The sequence below is a fragment of the Asparagus officinalis genome, chromosome 7, assembly GCF_001876935.1.
Source record: "Asparagus officinalis chromosome 7, Aspof.V1, whole genome shotgun sequence".
NCBI classification, from domain to species: Eukaryota; Viridiplantae; Streptophyta; class Magnoliopsida; order Asparagales; family Asparagaceae; genus Asparagus; species Asparagus officinalis.
The window spans coordinates 145,028,650-145,051,589 of NC_033800.1; the positions used below are offsets into that span (position 1 = coordinate 145,028,650).

General features: G+C 38.6%; 1 protein-coding gene across 3 annotated transcripts; it reads left to right on the plus strand.

The window, feature by feature from the left end:
- On the plus strand, nt 1,251-21,707 carry LOC109848107 (F-box/LRR-repeat protein 15-like). Of its 3 annotated transcripts, none has more exons than XM_020417435.1 (18): nt 1,251-1,436; nt 2,295-2,649; nt 5,442-5,694; nt 5,778-5,910; nt 7,034-7,133; nt 7,225-7,422; nt 7,503-7,773; nt 7,864-7,962; nt 8,056-8,144; nt 8,225-8,324; nt 8,416-8,586; nt 9,791-9,943; nt 10,529-10,689; nt 10,899-11,097; nt 12,408-12,874; nt 12,974-13,037; nt 13,583-13,672; nt 21,285-21,707. In XM_020417435.1, the coding sequence occupies exons 2-18, from the start codon at nt 2,342-2,344 to the stop codon at nt 21,360-21,362; spliced, it is 2,934 nt and encodes a 977-aa protein (XP_020273024.1). In that variant the 5' UTR covers nt 1,251-1,436; nt 2,295-2,341; the 3' UTR covers nt 21,363-21,707. The 3 variants fall into 3 exon arrangements, with proteins under 3 accessions (XP_020273024.1, XP_020273023.1, XP_020273025.1); XM_020417434.1 differs by having other exon boundaries at nt 2,300-2,649; XM_020417436.1 differs by lacking the exon at nt 1,251-1,436 and adding an exon at nt 1,473-1,737.

A 22,940-nucleotide genomic window follows, 5' to 3' on the forward strand; every position in this document is an offset into this window, starting at 1 on the left:
ATAAATTTTTTAGAAAAAATTTACATAAATAATCAAAGTGATCTTAATCTGACAGACAAAGTAAATAAAAAATATGTAATAACTTGGATGCTGGGTATAGTTTCTATAAAATTATAAATCTGATTCAAAGGGAAGTCTGATCCAAAATCTATCAATCAAGGAGAAAAATCAGGAAAAATGTTAGAATCAACATTATGGTTTAAGTTTTTTACCTCCAAAGTGGATTGGTCCAAAGTAGAAAAGCGAATATGTAATAGAGAGGGATATAAAACTAGAGATAATGAAAAGCCCTAGAATTGGAGATGACGCTATTGTTGAGGTATTTTATCGCTATCAGGTCGCGTGAGAGAAAAATATATCAACTTGCAGAGAAGTAACTTTATATGAACTATAATGGGTCGGGTTTAAGCACATGTAAATAGTAATTAGAATCGGTAATACAATTCAGTAGGTTCGGGTTGAAAAAACTTCAACCCGAACCAAACCGAACTCTAATAAAAATTGAATCGAACCGTTAAATTTCGACCGGTTCGATCGGTTTGTTCGGTTTGAACCGAACTATGCACTTCCAGTCCCAAGCCAGTACTCTTTGAAAATAAAACAACAGCCGAAATAAAAGAAGAAGAAAAAAATTATGAAAAATCCCTTCAAGTTCTTTTAGATCAGATAATTAAGATCTTAACTATAATTATCTAGGTTAAGTATGTATTAAAAATTATATTTCGTTCCCATTTAGGTCCTGTCTAAAATTGCTACAGCCCCCATCTCTCGGGCTCATGGTACAGCCTTGATTAATTTACCCGAGCGGCCCAATCCCTTAAACCGGAGGCCTATATTCAATTCTAGATCCATATACCCATGATAACTGCAAACCCGACCCGGTTAGGGAGAGGAATGCTACCTCTTTGCTGTTTGCTGTTCAAGTATAAACAGCAAGTCTTCAAGTTCACTTGCTCTCTCTCGGGCCCACGTGTCGGATGTTTCCATGACAGCCAGTTCTTTTTTCATAATACCCTAATTGTATACGACCATCCAATCTACCGTTAAATATAAAATCTTACAAAATTAACGGTGGATGTTATTTCGTGTGTACAGTTCCTCGCATTAGTGAATCCAGTAGTTTATTCGGCCGTACGTGGGTCCCACATTCATAGAGTGGGTGTATCAGTGGGTGCGGCAGTTGTTAATTTCTTTTTTTCCCTCTCGTACTATCAGTTTATTTTATTTTATTCACACTCTCTCGTTTAACTTCTCAAAATCTCCCAGTTTGTTGTTCGTTTCTTTTTCTCTCCTCGAATTCTTATCATATTGAAGCAGAATATTCAATAATTCACCGTAATTCCCTCCGAATTTTCTCGTCTGAGTTCGATCTCAAGGGCAGCAGAAGAGAGAGATGAGGATCCGCTCGAGTCGCAGCAGAAATTGTTCCTAAGTTGGTAAGCAAACAGTGAAAAATCCCACCTTTATTCCATCAAAATCAGCAGCTAGGGATGTTCTGGTTGAAAAAGACGGTATCTTTCCATTAATTTCTCTTCATTCCATCCATTCTCGTTGTCGCGCTCCTGATTCTAGAGCTTTGATTGGGGAAAGTTGGGGGTTTCAGTGAACATGGTAGCTTTGTTGAAAATTTCAATTTATTGGGCTTAGGATCGAGATGCGAATGTTGTGAGCTGGGGTTTGATTCTGAGGCCTGATCTTGTTCGATTACGGCTGTGGCAATTTCTTACCACTTTGCATGTGAGATATTTGTGGAATTTATTGAAAATTTTACCCTAGGGCAGTTTGGAGTTATTAGGAACATGTTAATTTCTTAATATTTTCATCACATCACTGGTCTTTGTTGTGTGTTGTCTGTATCTGAAGCTCTCTTTATTTGATCACATTCAGAATGTGAAGTTCTAGAATAGGTTTTGCTGCAAGATTGATTTTCCCCCTCTTTTCTGTTTCTCCCTGTGTTGGTCTTTTAATTCTTCGATGTTCTGAGATTGGTCATTCAAATCATTGAAACTGCTTCTCCAATTGTTATATCTACTTGGTGCTACTCTTGATTGGAGAGGCTGATTTGGAACAAAATAAGAATTAGATTGCCTGCAAGCAATTTTAATCATTTGAGGGACTAACTATGAAACAAATTATATTAATTGGAAGACTTAATAACAGTTAGGATGCTTTGAGGGGCTAATTTTTAAATAATTTAGATTTAAGGGACCAGTATAAAAACCCGATTTTTATAAATTTTTTGGGGTCATTTACCTTATACATTCTGTCTGGTAAGTACTGGTTCTTGTCTTTAGTGTAGTCTTGAAGTTATTTGGATTTCCCTCCGGAGTTGGGGCTTGATATGGAAGACAATCGCTCAAAAGCTGTGGTCAATGCTCATAGTGAATCTGAAGAAGAGGAAGAGGTGTCAGAGGCTGAAGCTAAAGGACTGGAACTAGACCTTGCATTGGGGAGAAGCCCGTGTGCTCCAGGATCATCTTCAACTGCTGCCCAGAGAATTCAGGGATCACTGTTTCCGTTTGAACTGGCTGTTGGAAGCTTTAATCTAGTTCGGGATGTCCCTCCGACTGGCAAACAGGGAAAGGACTTAAGAATAGGTTTGGAAAGGGATAGAGATTATAAGAGGCTGAAGCTTTTTCGCTTGACTGGGTGAGTTTCTCGCTTCTTAGTTTTTAACTAATGAAGCTATATATTCTTATATATATATGAGAAAAATGGGTATGGTTGGTACCAAGCACAATTTTTTGTGCTTGGTAGTGTGGTGTCCTATTCCCATCAACTCATTCCAATTCCCAATCATTCCCCAACCCATGTGAATGTGGGTCCCAATTTCAATGAGTGGAGTGGAATATGCCACCTCACTACCAAGCACAAAAACATGTACTTGGTACCAAGCATACCCATCTCTCTCTCTCTCTCTCTATATATATAATATATATATATATATAGAGAGAGAGAGAGAGAGAGAGAGAGAGAGAGAGAGAGAGAGAGATGAGTATGCTTGGTACCAAACACAAATTTTGTGCTTAGTAGTGAGGTGCCCTATTCCTATCCACTCATTCCAATTTCCAACCACTCCCAAACACATGTGAATGTGGACCCGGATTTCAATTAGTGGAGGGGAATATGCCACCTCACTACCAAACACAAAAACTTGTGCTTGGTACCAAGCATACCCATTTCTCTCTCTCTCTCTACATATATATATTTGCATCTTAAGTTTTTTATCCCTAATATTTTATATATTACGACCGCACACATCTATGATACATATTACAAATACTGTTAGATAGCGTCTGGGGTGATTCAAGTACATTTTTTGGCTTGTATTAATTTGGTTATGGTTTATTTGAAATTCTGGTTTATGATGTAGTCGCTTTTAGCTTATACTAGCTTTAAAATTTGTCAATGGGCCTATGTTTTGAACTTATAATATATTTAAGGTATGTAAGAATAGTCAGGTGACATTTGTTTGATAAGATGGGCATTATATGTCATGAGCTTAATAACAGGGAAAAATGAAAGGTTTAGAAGACTAATTAGTATTAGTGATCAATTGCACAAATTCTCATCTTATGTTCCTGAACCCTGAATAGTTGAGAATCTCTCTCAAAAAGTTAAATCCTGGACCTGTACCATCTGCAGCCCTCCCATTCAAATCTTATCTGCCATGCCTCCCCTTCCCCTTGTCATATACACCCTATTCATTCACATCAAACCATTCTTTTAATTATCCCAGACTAGCCTGATGTATCGCTCGGTATATCCTTTTATAGGGCTTACCGCAACTAATATGGCCTCTAAATATCCTTTACCACTTTTGGCTACTTTGGGAAATATATCCCTGATATGGCCGATATATCAGCTAATATAACCTTTTATATTGCTTGTTGCAAAACTATCTACTGCGATTGGCAATTTTTGGGCGAGATATCATGATTTTTCCATTATGTCAAATGTCATTTTGGCATAAAAAATCAGACAAAATGTTACAAAGTTGATTTGTACTTTTGTTTGTCTTACAAGGTTGATTAGTGATTTTAAACATATATTATTTACATTTTGTATGCTTCGATTTCATTAAGTATGTTGAGATTACATTTTAGCGCATTATACTATATATGCAAACATCCATGACATTCTGATATTAACCACATATCCCTGGTATTTGCCCGATATCCACAATCCGATACTAAATTTGGCCACATCCGATATTTCCCCGATATCCGATATTTAAAGCCTTGCATCGAACTTGAAAAAAACATTCTCACAGACACTCATAACGAGCTACTTTTGCCCTTTAGATATGTTATCTAACTTAACTCTTTTAATACATTATGGTTTGAAGAAAGGACTAACCTATTACAAAATTCTCCAAGAGATCTCTGATTATGGTCCTAAGGAACTAAAAAAGAAGTATTTTCCTGCGTGAGTTTGTATCAGTACAAGATTTCTGAAATCTTTTAATATTTTCCTCATTTGAGTTTTGCTACCATTGCTGCTAATATTGGCAGTGAGGTAGTGGTTTTTGTCCATCCACTTTGACAGTCTGTTGCTGGTTGAGACTGCCTTTGCTTAGCTAATGAAAAAACTTTCATCTTCTCTGCTTCGCATGTTAAATGATGATGGCGATCAAGGCTACCTTCTCTTTTTTCTGGGAACTTGATTATGATTGATTGGAGAGTGTAAGTGGATCAAGGCTACCTTCTCTTTTTTCTGGGAACTTGATTATGATTGATTGGAGAGTGTAAGTGCGAGTCTGGAAACAGTATGTTGAAGCTGTAGAAAAAGGCTGAAAAGGCTGCATGTGTTTGTGGAACAATCATCCAGTTGGTGTTACTTCAGTAACTTGTTTTTGGTTTTATGGGCCGATAATGATATAAAATCTTAGGACAAGAAGGTTTCATAGCTAGATGAACCAAACTGGGACTGGTCCTTAGTCCACTAACATTACTGTTTATTTGGTGTTAGATTTGGGGATAAGAAAGTTATGTTGAAAATGTATAGCCAGTAATCTCTTTTCCTTTGTCACTTGAAGCCTATAGAGTTTTGTTCAGTAACAGAGTCTTTGTGTAAAAAAATATGTTGAGAAAGGGCAGATGGATTGAACCTTTCAACGATGCAGTGCTTTCTTCTCCAAGAAAACCAGGTTGGTTAGTTAGAATGGTTGATATATTATTAGTTACAAAGATGATTGGTCTACATGACTGATCAGCTTAATAGCAAATTTCTTTGCTTACTTAGAAGATTATTTCAATTATCACATTTCCTGCGAATCTTGAATCTTTTAATGCAAGTAATTTTGAATGATATACTTTGATGCTTGATGCACACCTCTACATCGTCAAGGCTGTATCCTCCATCTAGTGCCATAATAATCCAGGTGACTGCATTCATTTTTATACTTGAGTGGTCCTAATTTTTAAAACCTTTTTATCCAGGATAACGGAACACTGTTCCTCAGATAATGAAGCATCTGCTCCACTTGTTTCTTGGGATCTCAATTGTCCTCAAGCTTCATTAATCCCATCTGATACTATAAGCAGTGGTAAAAGTAGAGATCAGGCTGCTGCTGGTAGCGAACTGTCAATGAACTCCAATGATGGTGGAGTTGATGATGGGAAAAAGCCTAATGCCAGCAATGCAGAAGATATAGAGATCAGAATGGATCTTACTGAAGATCTGTTACACCTTGTAAGATTATTTTATTTTTGTCGCTGCTTGCTGCTTGCTTTTAGTCACATTGACCTTCTTTGCCCTATTATATGTGTCTGCAGGTTTTCTCCTTTTTGAGCCAAAAAGATTTATGTAAAGCCGGTGCAACCTGCAAGCAGTGGCAAGTAGCTAGTATGCATGAGGATTTCTGGAGATGCTTAAATTTTGAGGATACAGAAATCTCCGAGCATAATTGTATGCTATCTGTTCTCTTTTTTGTGGGACCTGTACAATTGTTGATGCAATAGCCGTAGCATATGATCTTAAGCTTTAGGAGATGACAATTTCCCGTGTAATTTATAACGCATTCGCCTATAGTTCCATATGTAATTATTTATGTTGCTTGAGTACTATTTCTATGTTATCCGTTGAAGAAAGTTTTAAGATTGTTGTTTCTAGACTTTTATTATAACATAAAATGAGGTAATATGAGAGAGAATCGTTTGAGATTGTTTGGTCATGTGCAACAGAGGCCATTAGATGCACCAATTAGGACAAAGGACTAGGGATAGGCCTAAGAGAGCTTGGTTAGAAGCTAGATATGATAATGATTAACTTAGTAAAGGAGATAGCCTTCGGGCCCCTGAGTGGAAGAGTAGGATTGATGTATCTTACCCTCAAAATTTTGTGATAAAGGCTTTGTTGTTGTTGTTGTTTGCAAAAATATCATAACTGTGGTGAAGAGTTTTACTAGATTGTTTATCATATTAAGCAGAATATTTGCTGGTTTATTTGGATTAGCATGTACCTGCAATTGTTATGCAAACTAATAAGCAATGATGCAGTGATAAACACTTTGGTACCTTATACCGCAAAAGGATTATGCACTGGAATACTTGATATATGAACATGTAGAAAGGACAGAATTATACTATTGACAACAGAAGATTCTATTCGGTTTTTAAATAAGAAATGAGTGCTTTCATAGAGGTTGCTCCTATTGAGGATAAAATGAGTGAGAACTAAATAATCAGATTGAGATGGTTTGATCATCTTGATGGAAGCCACTGACTGCACTAATTAGGAGAAGTTATAAGATCGTAGTGAATCAGGGAAAACTGGAAGTAGACCTAAGGAAACTTTGTTGGAAGCAACTATGAAGGATATGAGAGGGGTTAACTTAATGGAACTAAATCGAGAATAGGATTCATGTAGGTTTCTTTTGTTATATCAACCGGCTAACAATATCTTACTGTATGTGTTGGTATTAAAGTTTCCAAGTCATCCTTTTGAACTACCTGTTTAGAATTTATTGCTTACTACTTTTATGGGTTTTTATGATTGTCCTAATTTGTTTACTTCTTGATTGCCTATACAGTTGAGTCTATTTGTCAGCGTTACCCAAGTGCCAATAGAGTGAATTTATCTGGTGTTTATAACTCCGATGTGCTTGCTACAGAGGCCATAACTTCTCTTAGGTTTCCAAGCTCACTTTTCTGCATTCATTTGCTCTTTGAACAATCTAATTTCTTTGCTATGAGCTCTCTTATATGTTGTATTGTATTTTAGGCGTCTTGAAACTCTAGTTTTGGGGAACGGGCAGCTTGGAGATGGTTTCTTCCATGCTTTAACAGACTGTCCTGCATTGAATAGCTTGACTATATGTGATGCATCACTTGGTAATGGCATTCAAGATATCGCCATAAACCATGACATACTACGAGAGCTTAATATTGTCAAGTGTCGTGTTCTCCGCATTTCTGTCAGGTGGGAGACCTCCTTGTTGGGCATAAATCATTTTCTTTGTAACTTAATACATAATGACCAACTTTGATGCTTTTTTACAGATGTTCTCAACTTCAGACTTTGTCACTGAGGCGCAGCAGCATGGCTCATCTTGTGCTTACTTGTCCTCAACTGCATGAATTAGATTTGTCTTCTTGCCACAAGTTATCTGATGCTGGAATCCGTGCAGCAGCTATAACTTGCTCGTTACTCGCATCATTAGATTTGTCATCTTGTTCATGTGTGAGTGACGAGACTTTGCGCGAAATAGCTTTTGCATGTCCTAGTCTCTCTCTTCTTGATGCATCGTATTGTCCCAACATCTCTCTTGAGGTTAGTTCTTGTAGGTTCCTGTCTATGTTTTCACCTTCTTTCCGTATTCTGTGTAATCAAATTTACATGGTTATATGCTGTTTGTGATAGTCTGTAAGACTGCCGATGTTGATGGATTTGAAACTTCATAGCTGTGAGGGTATCACTTCAGCTTCAATGTCTGCAGTTTCTTATAGCCGTATGCTAGAGGTTAGAACTTTTTCTTGTTCTATAAATTGGATGCTTTTCTTTGTGGCAGCTGTAGCTAAATTATAATCTACTGTCCTTTTGTTATGCCCTCAGTCATTGCAGCTCGATAACTGCGGACTGTTAACATCTGTCATTTTGGATTTGCCCCATCTGCGGAGCATCAGTCTTGTACATTGTCGCAAGTAAGTCTGTTCCTTTAAAGCTCCTCATCTTCCACTGAAAGAAGCGTAAAGTATGCTAAGTACCAATTCCCTATATCCAGGTTTGTAGATTTGAATTTGCGGTGCCCTGTTCTTTCTTACATCAAGGTTTCAAATTGTTCAGCACTTCTCCGCATCAATATCACATCGCATGCACTTCAGGTCAGCTTAGTCAGTTGAATGTTCATTTTAGTGCATTATTTTTTGTTACTTAAAAATTAGCACAACAACTGTCTATTCTTTTTTTGTGCAGAAACTTATACTGCAAAAGCAAGAAAGGCTATCCACTCTGTCATTGCAATGCCACAACTTGAGAGAAGTGGATCTTAGTGATTGTGAATCTCTAACCAATGCTATCTGTGAAGTTTTTAGTAATGGTGGAGGTTGCCCAATGCTTAGGTCATTGGCCCTTGACAACTGCGAGGTTTGCTTATTTTATATTCTTTAAGTGCTAATCTTTTAAATGTACATGTTAGATATATGCTTCTTTTGGTGCTAATCTTACAAATATACATATATAACTAGATAGTGTCTGTATGTGCTAAATTTTCGACTATATACATAATTATTTAGGGTTCACATAGATGTATATTGTGACTCTGCCAGATGTTGGACAGCTGAATAATGCTTGCCACAATGTGTTGTTGCTTCCTCCACCTCCCTTGCCATGATGGTTCGGCTGCTTTTCCTCTCCCACCTTAGGATTACTCCCTTGCTACATACCAGTCTATCTCAGCTTTATTGCCTCCAGCCTTTTGGCGGCAAACTGCTGTCAGAACTTGCTTCAACATCTGGACCCTAGTTAGATTGGAACTGTACTTAGATTGAGGTTTTGTCATCCCTATCGTAACTATTTTATTTGAGTCCAGGGCATTCTGTCCAAGGTCAGCACTGAGTGATAACCCCCTAAGTTGTCTCTTCAGAAAACATGAAACCACATGCTGCAAACTAGTGTAATCACGTCACCATAATGGATGTACATCAAGCTAAGAAAATTCAAGTATAACATTTCTACACTTTATAATGGTCATGACTCATGCAGTTTACTTTTGAAGCTTGCTCCGTTACCTTCTATGGGAATAACATGAAAAAGTGTATTTAAGTGTACCTTATTGTAGCCTTTTCTAGATAAATTGGCAACTTTTCCCGGTAATTAATCAGGTTTTTTTAATACTGTATTTGCTCAATTTGTTTGAGATGTTACATAAGCAATATTATATTTTCAAATTTGTCAGTTATATAGAACACATAGCTAATGATTTTCGTGTTTCTTGCTATAACATTGTCGTACTTGCTTATGTGAATGTCTTCTGAAATCTGGTGTCTGGTCATGACCTTTTGAGATCACAGTACTTGTTGAGATGCTCTAGTATATGCTTAGCTAACATCACACTGTTCAGAGGTTTTTTGTATTCTCAGTGAAAACAAACTTATGCAATAAGACTTCCTAGAGCTCAGTTGTCGATTAAGATGGATGTTACTAGCATTATATAATCTCTGTGCTTTGCTGGTTTCTTAGCATGACGATGCCGTGATATAATGATGCTGTATGCTTTTATCTGCATTGGTATCTTTTCCTGAAGCTTTCGGTGAAAGCTGAATGTGTTTTTTCGTTTCTTTTTCAACAGAGGTTAACTGCAGTTGGATTACGCAATAGTTCTCTGGTTAGTCTCTCTCTTGTTGGTTGCCATGCTATGACTGTCCTTGATCTGTCATGTCCTGGTCTTCTAACAGTAAACCTTGATGGGTGTGACCATCTAGAGAAAGCTTCATTTTGTCCTGTAAGTAAATCGAGCTGCGGTTTGTTGATTTTACGCGAGTTAAAATCCCATTACGTTCATACTTATCCAGCTTATTGAATTTCAGAAAATTTGAAAATAATTGTTACATTTTTTGTTTTTAAATTCTACCTTTTGATATGGTTAAGCTTGTTTCAGTAAATTGACTTTACACTGTATTACTTTTCTTGACAGTTTACATTGTACTGCTATCTTATTGCATTTAAGAACATGCATTCTCCACTTGTTGCTGTTAAACTAAACCTTCCTTTGCCTTCCGGGTGGTTTGTTGGGAAAATGTTCTGGGTGGTTAAGTGCAAAACCCACAAAGTTCGGAGCTGGTTTTGTAAAATTAACCCATATAGTATCTACCATTTTGCATAATTTTGCAGGCTACCAGTGCCTTTCTAACATTGCTTTTTTTGTGACTTATTGCAAGTTGCCTTAAGATTATTTGTAAACTGTATTGTATGATGTAGCCTATCTGCTGTGATCAAATATGTATTGTTTTTCTTTTGTTTTAAAATTCAAATCTCTATTATATTGTTTTGACTTTGACTATAGTTTGCTCGTATCATTTTCCTGTAGGTTGGTCTCGAGTCCCTTAATTTAGGAATATGTCCGAAGCTAAGTGTATTACAGATTGAAGCACCAAAAATGTCAGTTTTGGAGCTTAAGGGTTGTGGTGTATTGGCTCGAGCATCAATAAGCTGCCCTTCTTTGGTGGCGTTGGATGCTTCTTTCTGCAGGTGATATTTCTTGCAATGTTATCTTAATGGGCATCTAATATCGCTCCCCCCATGTCATCAATGTTATAGGTTCTCAGAAAATGAAATTCTATTTTTTGGTGGACCTATTTCCAAATATTAATGATTCGAGAGACCGATATGAGAAATGCCCTACATTAATTTCTCTCTTTAGCATGTAGGCTAATAGTTTCCTTTTGTTGGTTGTGCAGACAGCTTTTGGATGATTCTTTGGCTATGACATCAGCTTCTTGTCCTATGATCGAATCTCTAGTATTATCCTCTTGCTTATCCATAGGAGTTGATGGGCTTTCTTCGTTGCATTCGCTGCAATATTTGACACTACTTGATTTGTCGTACACATTTTTGACTAATTTGCAGCCCATTTTTGACACTTGCTCACAGTTAGTGGTGAGTAGATTAGATTTTAACCTGGCGGATTCATTACATGCTATATTTTTTGTGTTTGGAGTTTTTATTCGTTCCTGGAGAGTAGGGTTGCTTGGAGTTGCATCGAGTAGTCACTAGTCACCCCTGTTTGATCCATTACTGTCTTTGTTAATTATGGTATATGCCTATTAAATTTTGTTATTCATAGATCAGTTATGTATTTCAAATCTTTCGATAATATTGCTAGTATTATTTATTTATTATTATTATTTTATGTTATTCTTTGTTGTGTTTGCACTGTAGCCAGGCATGTGCCCTACGCCCTGCACACAATTAGTTGCATACTGAACCTTGTTTTTAGGTCCTTAAACCAGTGATTTTTTTAATGATCTTTTCTATATACTTGGGTAGATCAAAGTGTGCTTTTGCATCTATTGCTTAGGTTGGGTCTGTGCCTAATGGCTGGCTCTCCTTAGTACCAAACACTTAATGGGGGAATCGGGGAGTCTTTGCAAGAATGGTCTAAGTAAATGACCTTGTTTTACGTCTTTTTAACTCTGAGCTCAATATCAGCTTTGACTATGCTCTCCCTTCTGATCTTTCTATCCCAATTTTGTAAAGCAATGTGTGTTTTTTCCATCTCTTGCTTATCTTCAGTATGTAACTTAATTTTGGTCTCTTCTTAGTACCGAATGCTAAAGGCTGAGAGTCTTTGTCCCCCCACCACAACCTTAAAAAAAAATAAAAAAATAAAAATAAAAATAAAAGAAGCCAAGTCCAACCTCTTTTTCACTGCTAACCTCATTGTATGTAGTTTTATGAAATCATGATTGTCAAATTGCTAGCTGTTCCTTTCTTTGGTCGGGGAGAGAAAAAGGGGATCATTACATGGTCTTGAATCATGTAAAGAGCCATTTAGAAGGAGCCATACTAAAAATGTCAACTTTATCATTTGGTGGAAATATTTTGGCCTCTGCAAGAAGCACGCTAAACCAAATGAGTTTATTTACTTACTACTTGGTTGGGAGCAAAACACAAAAAATGGCCTGGAGGGAATTGCCTCCTACTATTTTTATTTATTTATTTATTTATTTTGCAATGCATATTTTGCTTGTCCTAATCGTAAAAATAGCCTTTTGCGCAACATAAAGCTTCACTTTGTCTCTATCATGCTGTTCTTAGCACTAATGGTAAAACATATTACACTTCGAGAGCATATATTCAGGCCTTATTTTCTATGCTGAGACCTAGTTTATTGCTTTGTTTTATTTAAAGAATCCTCCTTGAATCTTTTGACATGATAGTGTTTTACTGCCCACTGCTATTTGCAGATCTTAAAACTTTCAGCATGCAAGTTCTTAAGTGACTCATCTTTGGATGCACTCTACAAGGAAGGGGCCCTTCCTGCTCTTCGTGAGTTGGATTTGTCGTATTCTTCCATTGGACAGTCTGCAATTTTAGGACTTCTTGCTTCTTGTGGAAATCTTGTCAATGTGAACTTAAATGGTTGTGCAAATATGCATGATCTTGTTTGGGGCTCTAGCAATTGTCATTCCAAAGAGATAATTGCTGATATCTATCCATCAAATTTGGTATCTTTGAGAAGCGAGGATGAGTGTTTTAGGAAGACTGAGCATTTACTAGAGACCCTCAACTGTATTGGATGTCCCAACATTAAGAAGTTTACAGTCACGTCTTCAGCGTGCTGTTTTCATCTATCTAAGTTAAACCTTAACTTGTCTGCTAATCTGAAGGAAGTGGATCTAGCATGCTTCAATCTCAATAGTCTTAATTTGAGGTCAATTTCCTGTTATATCTTTGTTAGTTTGTCATCTGGTTATATCTACATGTCCACTAATAGTTTTTTTTTCTGTTTCCCCCTTTTTTTTGTGTTCAGCCATTGTTGCTCCTTGGAGATCTTGAAGCTTGATTGCCCCAGATTGATGAACCTTCAGCTTCTGGTAATTGCATTTCTGAATTCTGATACTGCAAATATAAACATATTCTTATATTTTAAATTTATCATAAAAATCATTAGCCTCGTGTCAAAGGCAGTTAAATTTGAGTTTGCTAATGGCTAAAGGTTGTCTGCCTTCTCCAAGCCTTTTCTTGCTGTGGGTACTCCAAATAGAGGGTCTAATATTAGTTTTATGATCAACCTTACGTCATCACTGTGCCAAATCTCTTGGCAATCACTGATAGCATTAAACATTAAACTTTACTACATGGACACAGACAAAGCCCATATAGCCTCAATACATGACCCGATGACACGTTTCTGAAAAGTACACACCAAAAAAAGTATCTTACCAAAAAAAGTATCTTCTTCATTAAGTCTTGAAATAGTGAAGGATTCAGTTCGTTATCCACTTTGCACGTTGAAGATATTATCACAGGGCTGATTCTATTGATGCTGATTGTGTTTTCTATCAATACAATGCATGTTTCAAAATGAATATTACATGAATTATTCATATATTGCATATCTTGCCTACATGACCTTCAGGCTTGTACAATGCTATCAGAGGAGGCGTTAGAAGTTGCCATTTCTCGCTGTAACATGTTGGAAGTTATCAATGTTCATTCATGCCCTAAGGTCAGTGTTATTGCAGTTACGATCTTTCAAAATTACACATGTTAACCATATTAAGTTATACCTTTTTGAGTTCTTTTTCTAGAAAAAGAAAAACCATTTAGGTATTACCATCATGATTTTATATAAATTTGAACCAAATACATTTAAGTTCTAGATCGACCCATTTATTGGTGGAAGTTTCAGGCTATGAAGTTGCTTGCAATGTTCATTTAATGTATGATAATTTTGTTTGATAGGAAGCCATCACGCACAAGCTACCAGAAACTTTCATCATTAAGTAGGGGTGGGTGTGGGCCGGGCCGGTTTAGGCCCGTGACTCGACCCGTTGGATTCAAGGCTGGGCCGGGTCCAACCCGGGCCCGCGCCCATGGGTCGTGGGTTGGCTCGTGAGTTTTTTAAACTTTTTTCTATTTTTTTAATTTCTAAACTACATTAACTTTGGATTAGTATTTATTAAATTATATTTAAATTATTTTTTTATTTTACTCTTTATTTAAAATGATATATACACACACACATTATACAAAGATAAACATCACACAGAAAAACATCGCAAACACAAAGGTATATGTGGTTCGAACTTCGAATGAAGACCTACGTTCACGGGAAATTAATAACTTTCCTTTAGTTTAAATTTCGGGTCTGTTCGGGTTGAAAATCGTTTTCTTCATCGCGGGACGCATAACAATTTCAGTCGTTACAATGATTCAAAAGGAAAGACTTTTTATAAGCCTCACACAATGCAAATAAAAAGATTACAATTTTCTCGAGAGCACACGCATATAGATCGTTTATCGATCTTCTGCTTGCACGGGATCTATGTCGGTACCGGGGTTTATCCGTGGACCACCAACTGATCAGATCCGAATGAAGATTACGTTACCTCGCAAAGGAGACAAGGAATTGAAGTGACTTTCTCGGCAACAACGGGACAATCACTCTTCTCGAGAATCGCAGCTAGGTACGATCTCAAGGAAAACGGATGAACGGGATGCAGATTTCTCGAACTCTTATCCTTCTTGTGCTGAAGAACTCGTCAAGATCCCTTCCTCCTTTGAAATTCGTGCTCCTCACTCTTTAATTCAACAGGGCTTCGCCGAGGCTCGAGAATTCCGGATCCCTACAAATAAAGGTCCCAGGGCTGTATTTATAGGCTTCAGAAGCTCGGTTTTTGGATAAGAACGATCGATTTGATCTTATCCTCAGTTTTAACCACTGAACCACGTTCCAGGATAACTTCAGATCAGTAGGGGAGACTTTGGATCAGATTAAATCGAAATCTAGACGAAATCAACATTTTTAGCCCCGAGACAAAGTGTCTCGGCCAAGTTGTGTCTCGGCCATGGCCGAGACACAATACGTGTCTCGGTTGCGTGCCCTGATCTTCTTTTTCCCATAATTCCCCGGCCCGACCTCGGAATGACGCGATTCAAAGTGCGTTGGAAAGCCAGAGAAGAGACATACAATGTCCCATGAGTGAATCATATGTGGAGTGGATGAGATACGAGTGGCGCTTCGTCTTTCGTGAGTGAAACGTAACTACTGATCAGATCGTCTCTTCGTTATTTCGCCCTCCTGTTGATTCGTACGCTTCGTTGACTTGCTCCATGTGCTTGCCGACGTCAAATAATCATCTTTGACTCAGATAATGACGTTCATCGTCTTCTCTGTCTCGAGCTACGTGCGGGAACTTATAGATAATTTTTAACGCCTACAGATACCCCCTCTAAAGTGTTTCAGTCTTATTTCTTTTATAGAAGAGCCTAGAATATTTTGGATATGATAGGTCCAATCTTCAGTCGGTGTAAAAGGACCTGTAATTGGTTTCAGTTCTCGACTTCTTCGATTTTCAATCTATTTCGTATTTTGTCGAATAGCTGAAATTCTTCCAGCGTTGCGTTTATCGTCTGGCCGTTGTCGAAGCCTCGAACTGAAAATGGTGTGTTGTTTTCTGATTTTAGCTCGTGTTGTTAAGTCGACGTTGAACTGATTATCTTTGTCGGGGACTCGTATCTGAATTATGACTGAACTCTTTGGGGATTATCATACAATCTTAAAGAATCAGAATGGGTGTTGACTAATACCGCAGGGCGTATCAACTAAGACCGCTTGTCGTGTTGACACAAGAGGCGTCATCGAGTCGACACAGGGGGTGTCATTTTGTCCGGCCGAGCTTCGTGTTTCGAGTCGACACAGGAAGTGTCGACTCATCTGGTCGGGCATGGACTTGATTTGAGCCTTGTTTCGACGAAATTTGTCAACGCGTTGATTTTCATTGCGACGCGCTGACCTGCGTTGATCTCCATCGTAATGTGTTGACCGGCGTTGACTCAAGGCTACGTGTTGACTGGTGTTGACCTTCATCGTAACGCGTTGATCGATGTTGACCTAAGGCTACGCGTTGACCGGTGTTGATATTCATCGCAACGCGTTGATTGGCGTTGACCTTCATCGCAATGCGTTGGCTGGTGTTGATTTTCATCGCAACGCGTTGATCAGTGTTGACCTAAGGCTACGCGTTGACCGGCGTTGACCTTCATCGCAACACGTTGACTGACGTTGACCTTAACGCAACACGTTGATTGGCGTTGACTTTCATCGCAACGCATTGGTCGGCGTTGACCTAAGGTTACGCGTTGATTGGCGTTGACCTTCATCACAACGCGTTGACCGGTGTAAACACAGTTTATACTCATACGTTAACAGGAGTCTGCACAGTTTAGGTTCTTAAAGCGTTGGAGCGGGGAGGGCTAGTTTATACTCATATACTCTTCGGCTCTCATTTGGCTTGTTTTGTCGTTATGATGCCGGAGTCAATTAAGTTTTGGATTTTGTTTTTGAGATCAAAGCAAATCTTGGTGGGATGAAGAATATTCATGTGGTACGCACAGTAGTTTAGATCCGTAATCCTCTTAACTCCCTCCTGATCTTTAATAAGTGGTAGCTCGATTTTGTCGTTTGCGAAGAGGTACTTCAAGATGGCTGGAACTTCATCATCTTGGAAGGAGTACTTTTTTTGGAGTCTCAGATTTGGAGTCCTTCGCTGTTTTTGAGGTTATTGTTGTAACGTTTGATTAACATCAACAGAAATCACATGCGTTGTAGGTTGGCTTCTCTCGGTCTTTTTCCTTCTGAGAAAGCGCTCGACTTATTCTCCACGCAGTTTTAATTCCTTCTAGGTGGTTGAGGGGATGACCTCCATGACCTCGAGGACATCGAGGGAGAGATTGTGATGATAGGTCTGCAGTATGAACTCTTCTGTGATAGGATCTCGACAGTTTATCGCCTTGTTTCGGAATCATTTGACGAAGGTGTCAACTGATTCTCCGTCTTTTTGCTTCTTGTCCAGAAGAGCTCCAATTGACACTTTAGTGTCATCATCAAAAAAATTATTGAGGAATGAGCTTTTCATATCGTCCCAGCAGTTGATGCTTCCTGGTTTGAGACGTCGATACCAATCGAAGGCGTCCCCGCGAAGGGTGCCTACGAATGACCGGATCATCAGTGGTTCATTTCCGAAGATCACTCCTAGATAAGACTTGAAATAGATCAAGTGTTGAGTGGGAGAGCTTTTCTCGTCGAATGGCGTGAAGTTAATTAGGGTGAACTTCGTCGGGTACGGGATTGAATCCCACTTTCTTGGATACGAGCACGTAATATTCGTTTTCCTCACTTCTTGAGCAGAAATTAAGGTATTGATCTTATTCTCTAGCTCTTTCATCATCTCGTCATCGCCTGTATCTTTCTTCGGGCGATTTTGAGGACGAACGATGGGATCACCCTTAGCGTTGTCATTAGTGATGGGGCCACCTCCAGTGTTTGTATTATTGTTGGGGCCACCCCCAACATCTTTTTCATTGGGAGGACCATCGACGTTGATAGTCTCCTCTACCTCTAAGTTACTATCTACCTGATTGGTAGTGTGATGACGATTGGATTCACCGTGCTGATTTGACAACTCCTAAAGTTGTTGACCATGTAAATCCTTGACCCGTTGTACGGTTATCTCCATCTCTATTTTGAAAACCTCTTTCTGCTTAGCCAAGGCTTCTTGAAGGAGCTGAGCCATTTGCTCAGTAGTGATCATGAATGCTTCTCTAGTCCGTCCTGCACTAGACGTTGTATTATCAGAAGCGATTGCAGAGTTTGCATCTGATGCTTTATCATCTGAGGAATGCCCTCTCCGAATTCTCCGATAATCCCTTGGTCTGATAGTTCCGAACCGTAACCGAGTTATGCGTTGGGATACCTCCGAGAAAGGTTCGGGACTAAAGTGTCGTGTAGACTTTCCCTTATTGATCATGTTGATGGTGACTTCTGGAAGTTCGCTACCCTGACCGGCTGATCTTCTTTTACAGAAGCGCTTTGGTTTAGGTTTGGACGCTTCAGTAGAGATCCTCTTGAATACCGAGACCCTCCGTGGAACGGTCTTAAGGCGGTTACATTCTGATATTACTGTCCTGATTAATCTCTCACAAGGATAGTGAGAATCCGTTTCTGGGGTATTTCTCTTTCGAGACTCACCCCAATCCAATAGTATAACTTGTCAGTGTTGCAGCTAGAGTAACCTATCGGTTATTCATTTGTTCTTTCAGGTATAACGTTGTTGTTTGTCGTACGCGTCTTCTTCTGATTAGGTAACGTCTTGTTGGCGTTCACAGGAGTCACTCGTTTAGAATCACACATTTGTGGGGGTGAAACCCTAACGGGTTCCTGGTTCTCTGCACGCACCCCCAAGCAGGCGGTTACAAGAATAGTCTTGTTGGGAGGTCGTGTACGACCCCCATTCTGAAGAGTCGCTCGGGATTTGTTCACTAGACCCAAGCATTCTTTTATAAGAGTTTTGCCTCAATCTTCGTGTAGAGGTCTCAGACGATCCTTCAACGGAATTATAAATTTGGAGAGATCCACGCTGCCGTAGGGTTTCACCGGAGGTGCCGGAGCAGGAGGAATGAGATCTGAAATTGATGAAGGCTGGGGAGTAGCCTTGGAAGTGTAACTGAGTGAGAGACACGACTGGGGTCTCTTGTCAGGTATAGGCACCTTAATTCTCTTTGGTGCAGTTTTAGGCGTTGTCTTGGGCTTTGACACCCAAACCTGCTTAGATCTTGGTGGTTCTTTGACCATCTCTTCTTTTTACAATTCGTGTCTTTCGCACAAGGATCCGGGCATGCGTAAGAAGTGCGCAGCGCTTCTGGATGTGTTCCTCGAGAGTAGAACGGGTTCGTTTGACACGAACTCATTTGTTAGTCGACTGTTGGGAGGAGGATCCCGATGCTTGCTGCTGCAACGGTTTAGCCACTTGACGTCTTCTAAACTCTAGATCCGCTTGGTAACGGAGTCCATCCACCTGTTGCAAAACCTTAGCAAATTATTGGGCAAGACGTTGGCGGTGCCTTTGATGAGCTCTTTTCGTCAGCACCGATGCGTCTTCGACGGGCAACTCTGTGACCTTTGAAGAGTTGTCACGAACGTCAGATCCGGCTTTCCTGGAGGCCTGAGAGGATGCTTCAGCACCACTTGGGTGAAGATTATCACCCCGAGTTTTCAGATCTGAAGGCCAATTAATCTTCTTTACAGAAGTGGTCTTCCTGCGGTTGTAGGGAGAGGAAGATCTGGAGGAGGAGGAGACGTACTGCTCGAACTTCTGTTAGTCGAATTCATACTCGACCTCTTCATCCATCGGGATCTTGATCAGCGGTTGCGGCACGACAGCCTCGGCGACGAGGATGTTGTCTCCCACTATGGTCGCCAGTGTGTTAGGGTCGAAAACCGTTTTCTTCATTGCGGGACTCATTACAACTTCAGTCGTTACAATGATTCAAAAGGAAGGATTTTTTATAAGTCTCCTTACATAATGCAAATAAAAAGATTACAATTTTCTTGAGAACACACGTAAATAGATCGTTTATCGGTCTTCTGCTTGCGCGGGATCTTTGTCGGTGTCAGGGTTTATCCGTGGACCACAAACTGATCAGATCCGAATAAAGATTCTGTTGCCTCGCAAAGGAGATAGAATTGAAGTGACTATCTCGGCAACAACGAGACAATCACTCTTCTCGAGAATCGTAGCTAGATATGATCTCAAGGAAAACGGATGAACGGGATGAACGGGATGTAGATTTCTTGACCTCGCCTCCTCCTTGTGTTGAAGAACTCGCCAAGATCCCTTTCTCCTCTCTGAAATTCGTGCTCCTCACTCTTTAATTCGACAGGGTTTCGTCGAGGCTCGAGAATTCTGGATCCCTGCAAATAAAGGCCCTAGGGCTGTATTTATAAGCTTTAGAAGCTCGGTTTTTAGATAAGAATGATCGATTTGATCTTATCCTCAGTTGTAACTACTGAACTACATTCCATGATAACTTCAGATCAGTAGGAGAGGCTTTGGATCGGATTAAATAGAAATCTAGGCGAAATCAGCATTTTTAGCCCCGAGACAGGCTTTGTGTCTCGGCACTTTGTGTCTCGGCCTTGGCCGAGACACAATACGTGTCTCGGTTGCGTGTTGTGATCTTCTTTTTCCCGTAATTTCCCAGTCCGACCTCGGAATGATGCGATTCAAAGTGCGTTGGAAAGCCGGAGAAGAGACCTACAATGTCCCATGAGTGAATCATACGTGGAGTGGATGAGACACGAGTGACGCTTCGTCTTTCGTGAGTGAAACGTAACTACCGATCATATCGTCTCTTCGTTATTTTGCTGCCCCGTTGATTTGTACGCTTTGTTGACTTGCTCTATGCGCTTGCCGACGTCAAATAATCCTCTTTGACTCAGATAATGACGTTCATCTTCTCTCTGTCTCGAGCTACGTGCGGAAACTTATAGGCAATTTTTAACGCCTATAGGGTCGGGGTAGGCCGGACCGATGGTGGGCCGGGCCTATTTCTCTAGTCCGGGGTCTCAAGCTGGATCCAGCTCATCCCGTGACCCGGGTATATCAAAGGTCAGGTCGGGCCCAACCCACTAAGGGTCGGGCCAGGTCGGGCTATGCTGTGTCATCACAACTTTAAAGTTTTGGTGTATTGGTGAGAGAGATTTTAAGTTGGCATGAGAACAACCAAGGTTCAAATCCTAATGACCACAAATTTATATGGATTTTAAAAAATTGATATGCTGCGTCAGTCCAGGTTTCTATTCATACTAAGGGTGCTCAAGTTTCGGACCATTATAAGGACGCTCAACATGCGGATATAAAACTGTAATTTTTAATCATCATCACAACTTTAGAGTTTTGGTGTAATGGTTAGAGAGGCTAAGAGATTCGGTGCATGTGTTTCATGAAGTATGAAATATGTTCATGTGATTTAAGGTTTGGGTCGTTCGGACTGTCGATTGTCCATTTGGTCTTCTTTGTTTTGAATTATGTATTCTTTTCTTCTGAAGAAGCTGCATTACTCCTTAGGTAGATGATTTCAAACTCTTAATTATTTAATACTATTTGAATAGGAACAGTCTGTTCTTGTTTTAAATAGTTCACTGATATTTTTTGTATATATACCCTGGAGATATATCATAAGGGATGTACCTTTTTTATTTGCATTTCCTATAATCAAAACCACATTACCTGTATTGAATATAATCTTTATCTCTTGATATTTTTGCTCTTTAACAGATACATGCTGCATACTTGGACAGACTGCGCTTTGTATGTCGCAGTCTCAAACGCATCCAGAGCAGCCTATCAGCATAATTTCAGGTGATCTCAACCGACGAGTGATTCATATAGCAAATGCTATTTAAACAATCCTATGAGATTTATAACATGGGGGTTGCCTTGTTGTTCTCTTGTTGTACATATTCTATCTTCCCTCTTCTCTTCTGAGCTCGGTCATAAAGCTGAATTAGTGTTGTAATGTTATAGCTTTGAAAAAAGTATTGCAGTGTTATTTGCTATTATTTCTGTAGCTGATCCCGCAGTCTTTGTTGTTGGCATTGAAAATTAGTTACTGACAATCTTTTGACATCCATCTCTGTAAGAAGTTATTTGTATTATCATCTGTCATTTTGAGGATTTGATATTGTTGGCTTTGAATGATGCTGGTTAGACTTGTAAGGATTTTGTGGTTGCTGAAAATATTGAGGAATGGATCTGATCCATAGACTAGTTTCCTGTTCTGGTAAATATTAATGATATCCAAATATTACTCTTACTTTAAAAATTGATGAGTCATGTTGTAAGATTTTGATAGTTCTAGCTGGAATTAAGTCTTTACAGTAATTAAATTAAAAAAGAAAAAAGAAAAAAAAAGAAGGGAGGAAAGCAGACAGCTTTTGCAAATGTGGAGGATTTAGAATTGTTGGGCTTTTTATTGGATGTGTAAACTGAATACTAGACAATATCTGGCAGCATTCCTTTCAATTTTCATTGGCTAGAGGAACCACCAACCTTATTCAAGCGTTATTGACACTCCATTTGATACAAAATCACATAAAAACTGAAAATTATGAGGATTAGATAAATGATTGATAGATCAATGGAAAGAGTAGGCATATTTTAAAGAAGAGAAAGAAAATGAAAGGAAAGGGTTGCATCTCTCACTTTCCATGGGTATTCCTAGTTTCTTTGCAAATAAAATTCAAAAATAGAGAGAAAAAAATAAAAGAAAATAAATAATTCAATAAAAGGAAAGATTACTATCTTTCACTTTCGTTCCTAGTTACTTTTGACATAAGTAAGACCTTCTTTAGAAAATATATGCCATCTATTTTTATTTTATTTTATTCATATTGAAAAAAAAATCATTGTGTAATATATTCTTTATGTATTAGATGTATCCAATTCATTCTTAACGCAGGTGGAATGCATGTGCACTGCACGTCGTCAAATATCTAAATTGTTTATTTTAACTTTATTTATTTACTATAACATATTTGCAAAAAAAAAAGGTTATGATTATCATAATATATTAATTAATTTTTTTTTGATATTTCTAGGTATAATATCTTGTTGGTTTCAACATTTTGCCTTCCACAATAAAAAGTCTTAAAATATTAATGACGTAAGGGACCAATATTAAAAAAATATTATTATTAATGATAAAAATAAATTCTTGAATTCATCAAAGTAAAATGATATGTTTTCTCTGGTCAAATTGGATTTTGTTTAACTATAAAGAAATTACTTTCACATGTTGTTTATCTGGCGACCAAGTATTATAGATATTTAAAAACTTTTTTTTAGAATTTTCTTTGTTAGAATGTGCAAATTCAATCAATAAAGAAAACATAAATTATATGATCAATTCTAAAATCTGATATTGTAGCTTTT

Bases quoted from the DNA above. Each gene is read 5' to 3' on its own strand.
- LOC109848107 (XM_020417435.1), top strand. From the start codon at position 2,342: ATGGAAGACAATCGCTCAAAAGCTGTGGTCAATGCTCATAGTGAATCT. The intron at 5,911-7,033 runs GTATGCTATCTG...TTGCCTATACAG, and splicing joins AGAAATCTCCGAGCATAATT to TTGAGTCTATTTGTCAGCGT. The intron at 13,673-21,284 runs GTCAGTGTTATT...GCTCTTTAACAG, and splicing joins ATGTTCATTCATGCCCTAAG to ATACATGCTGCATACTTGGA.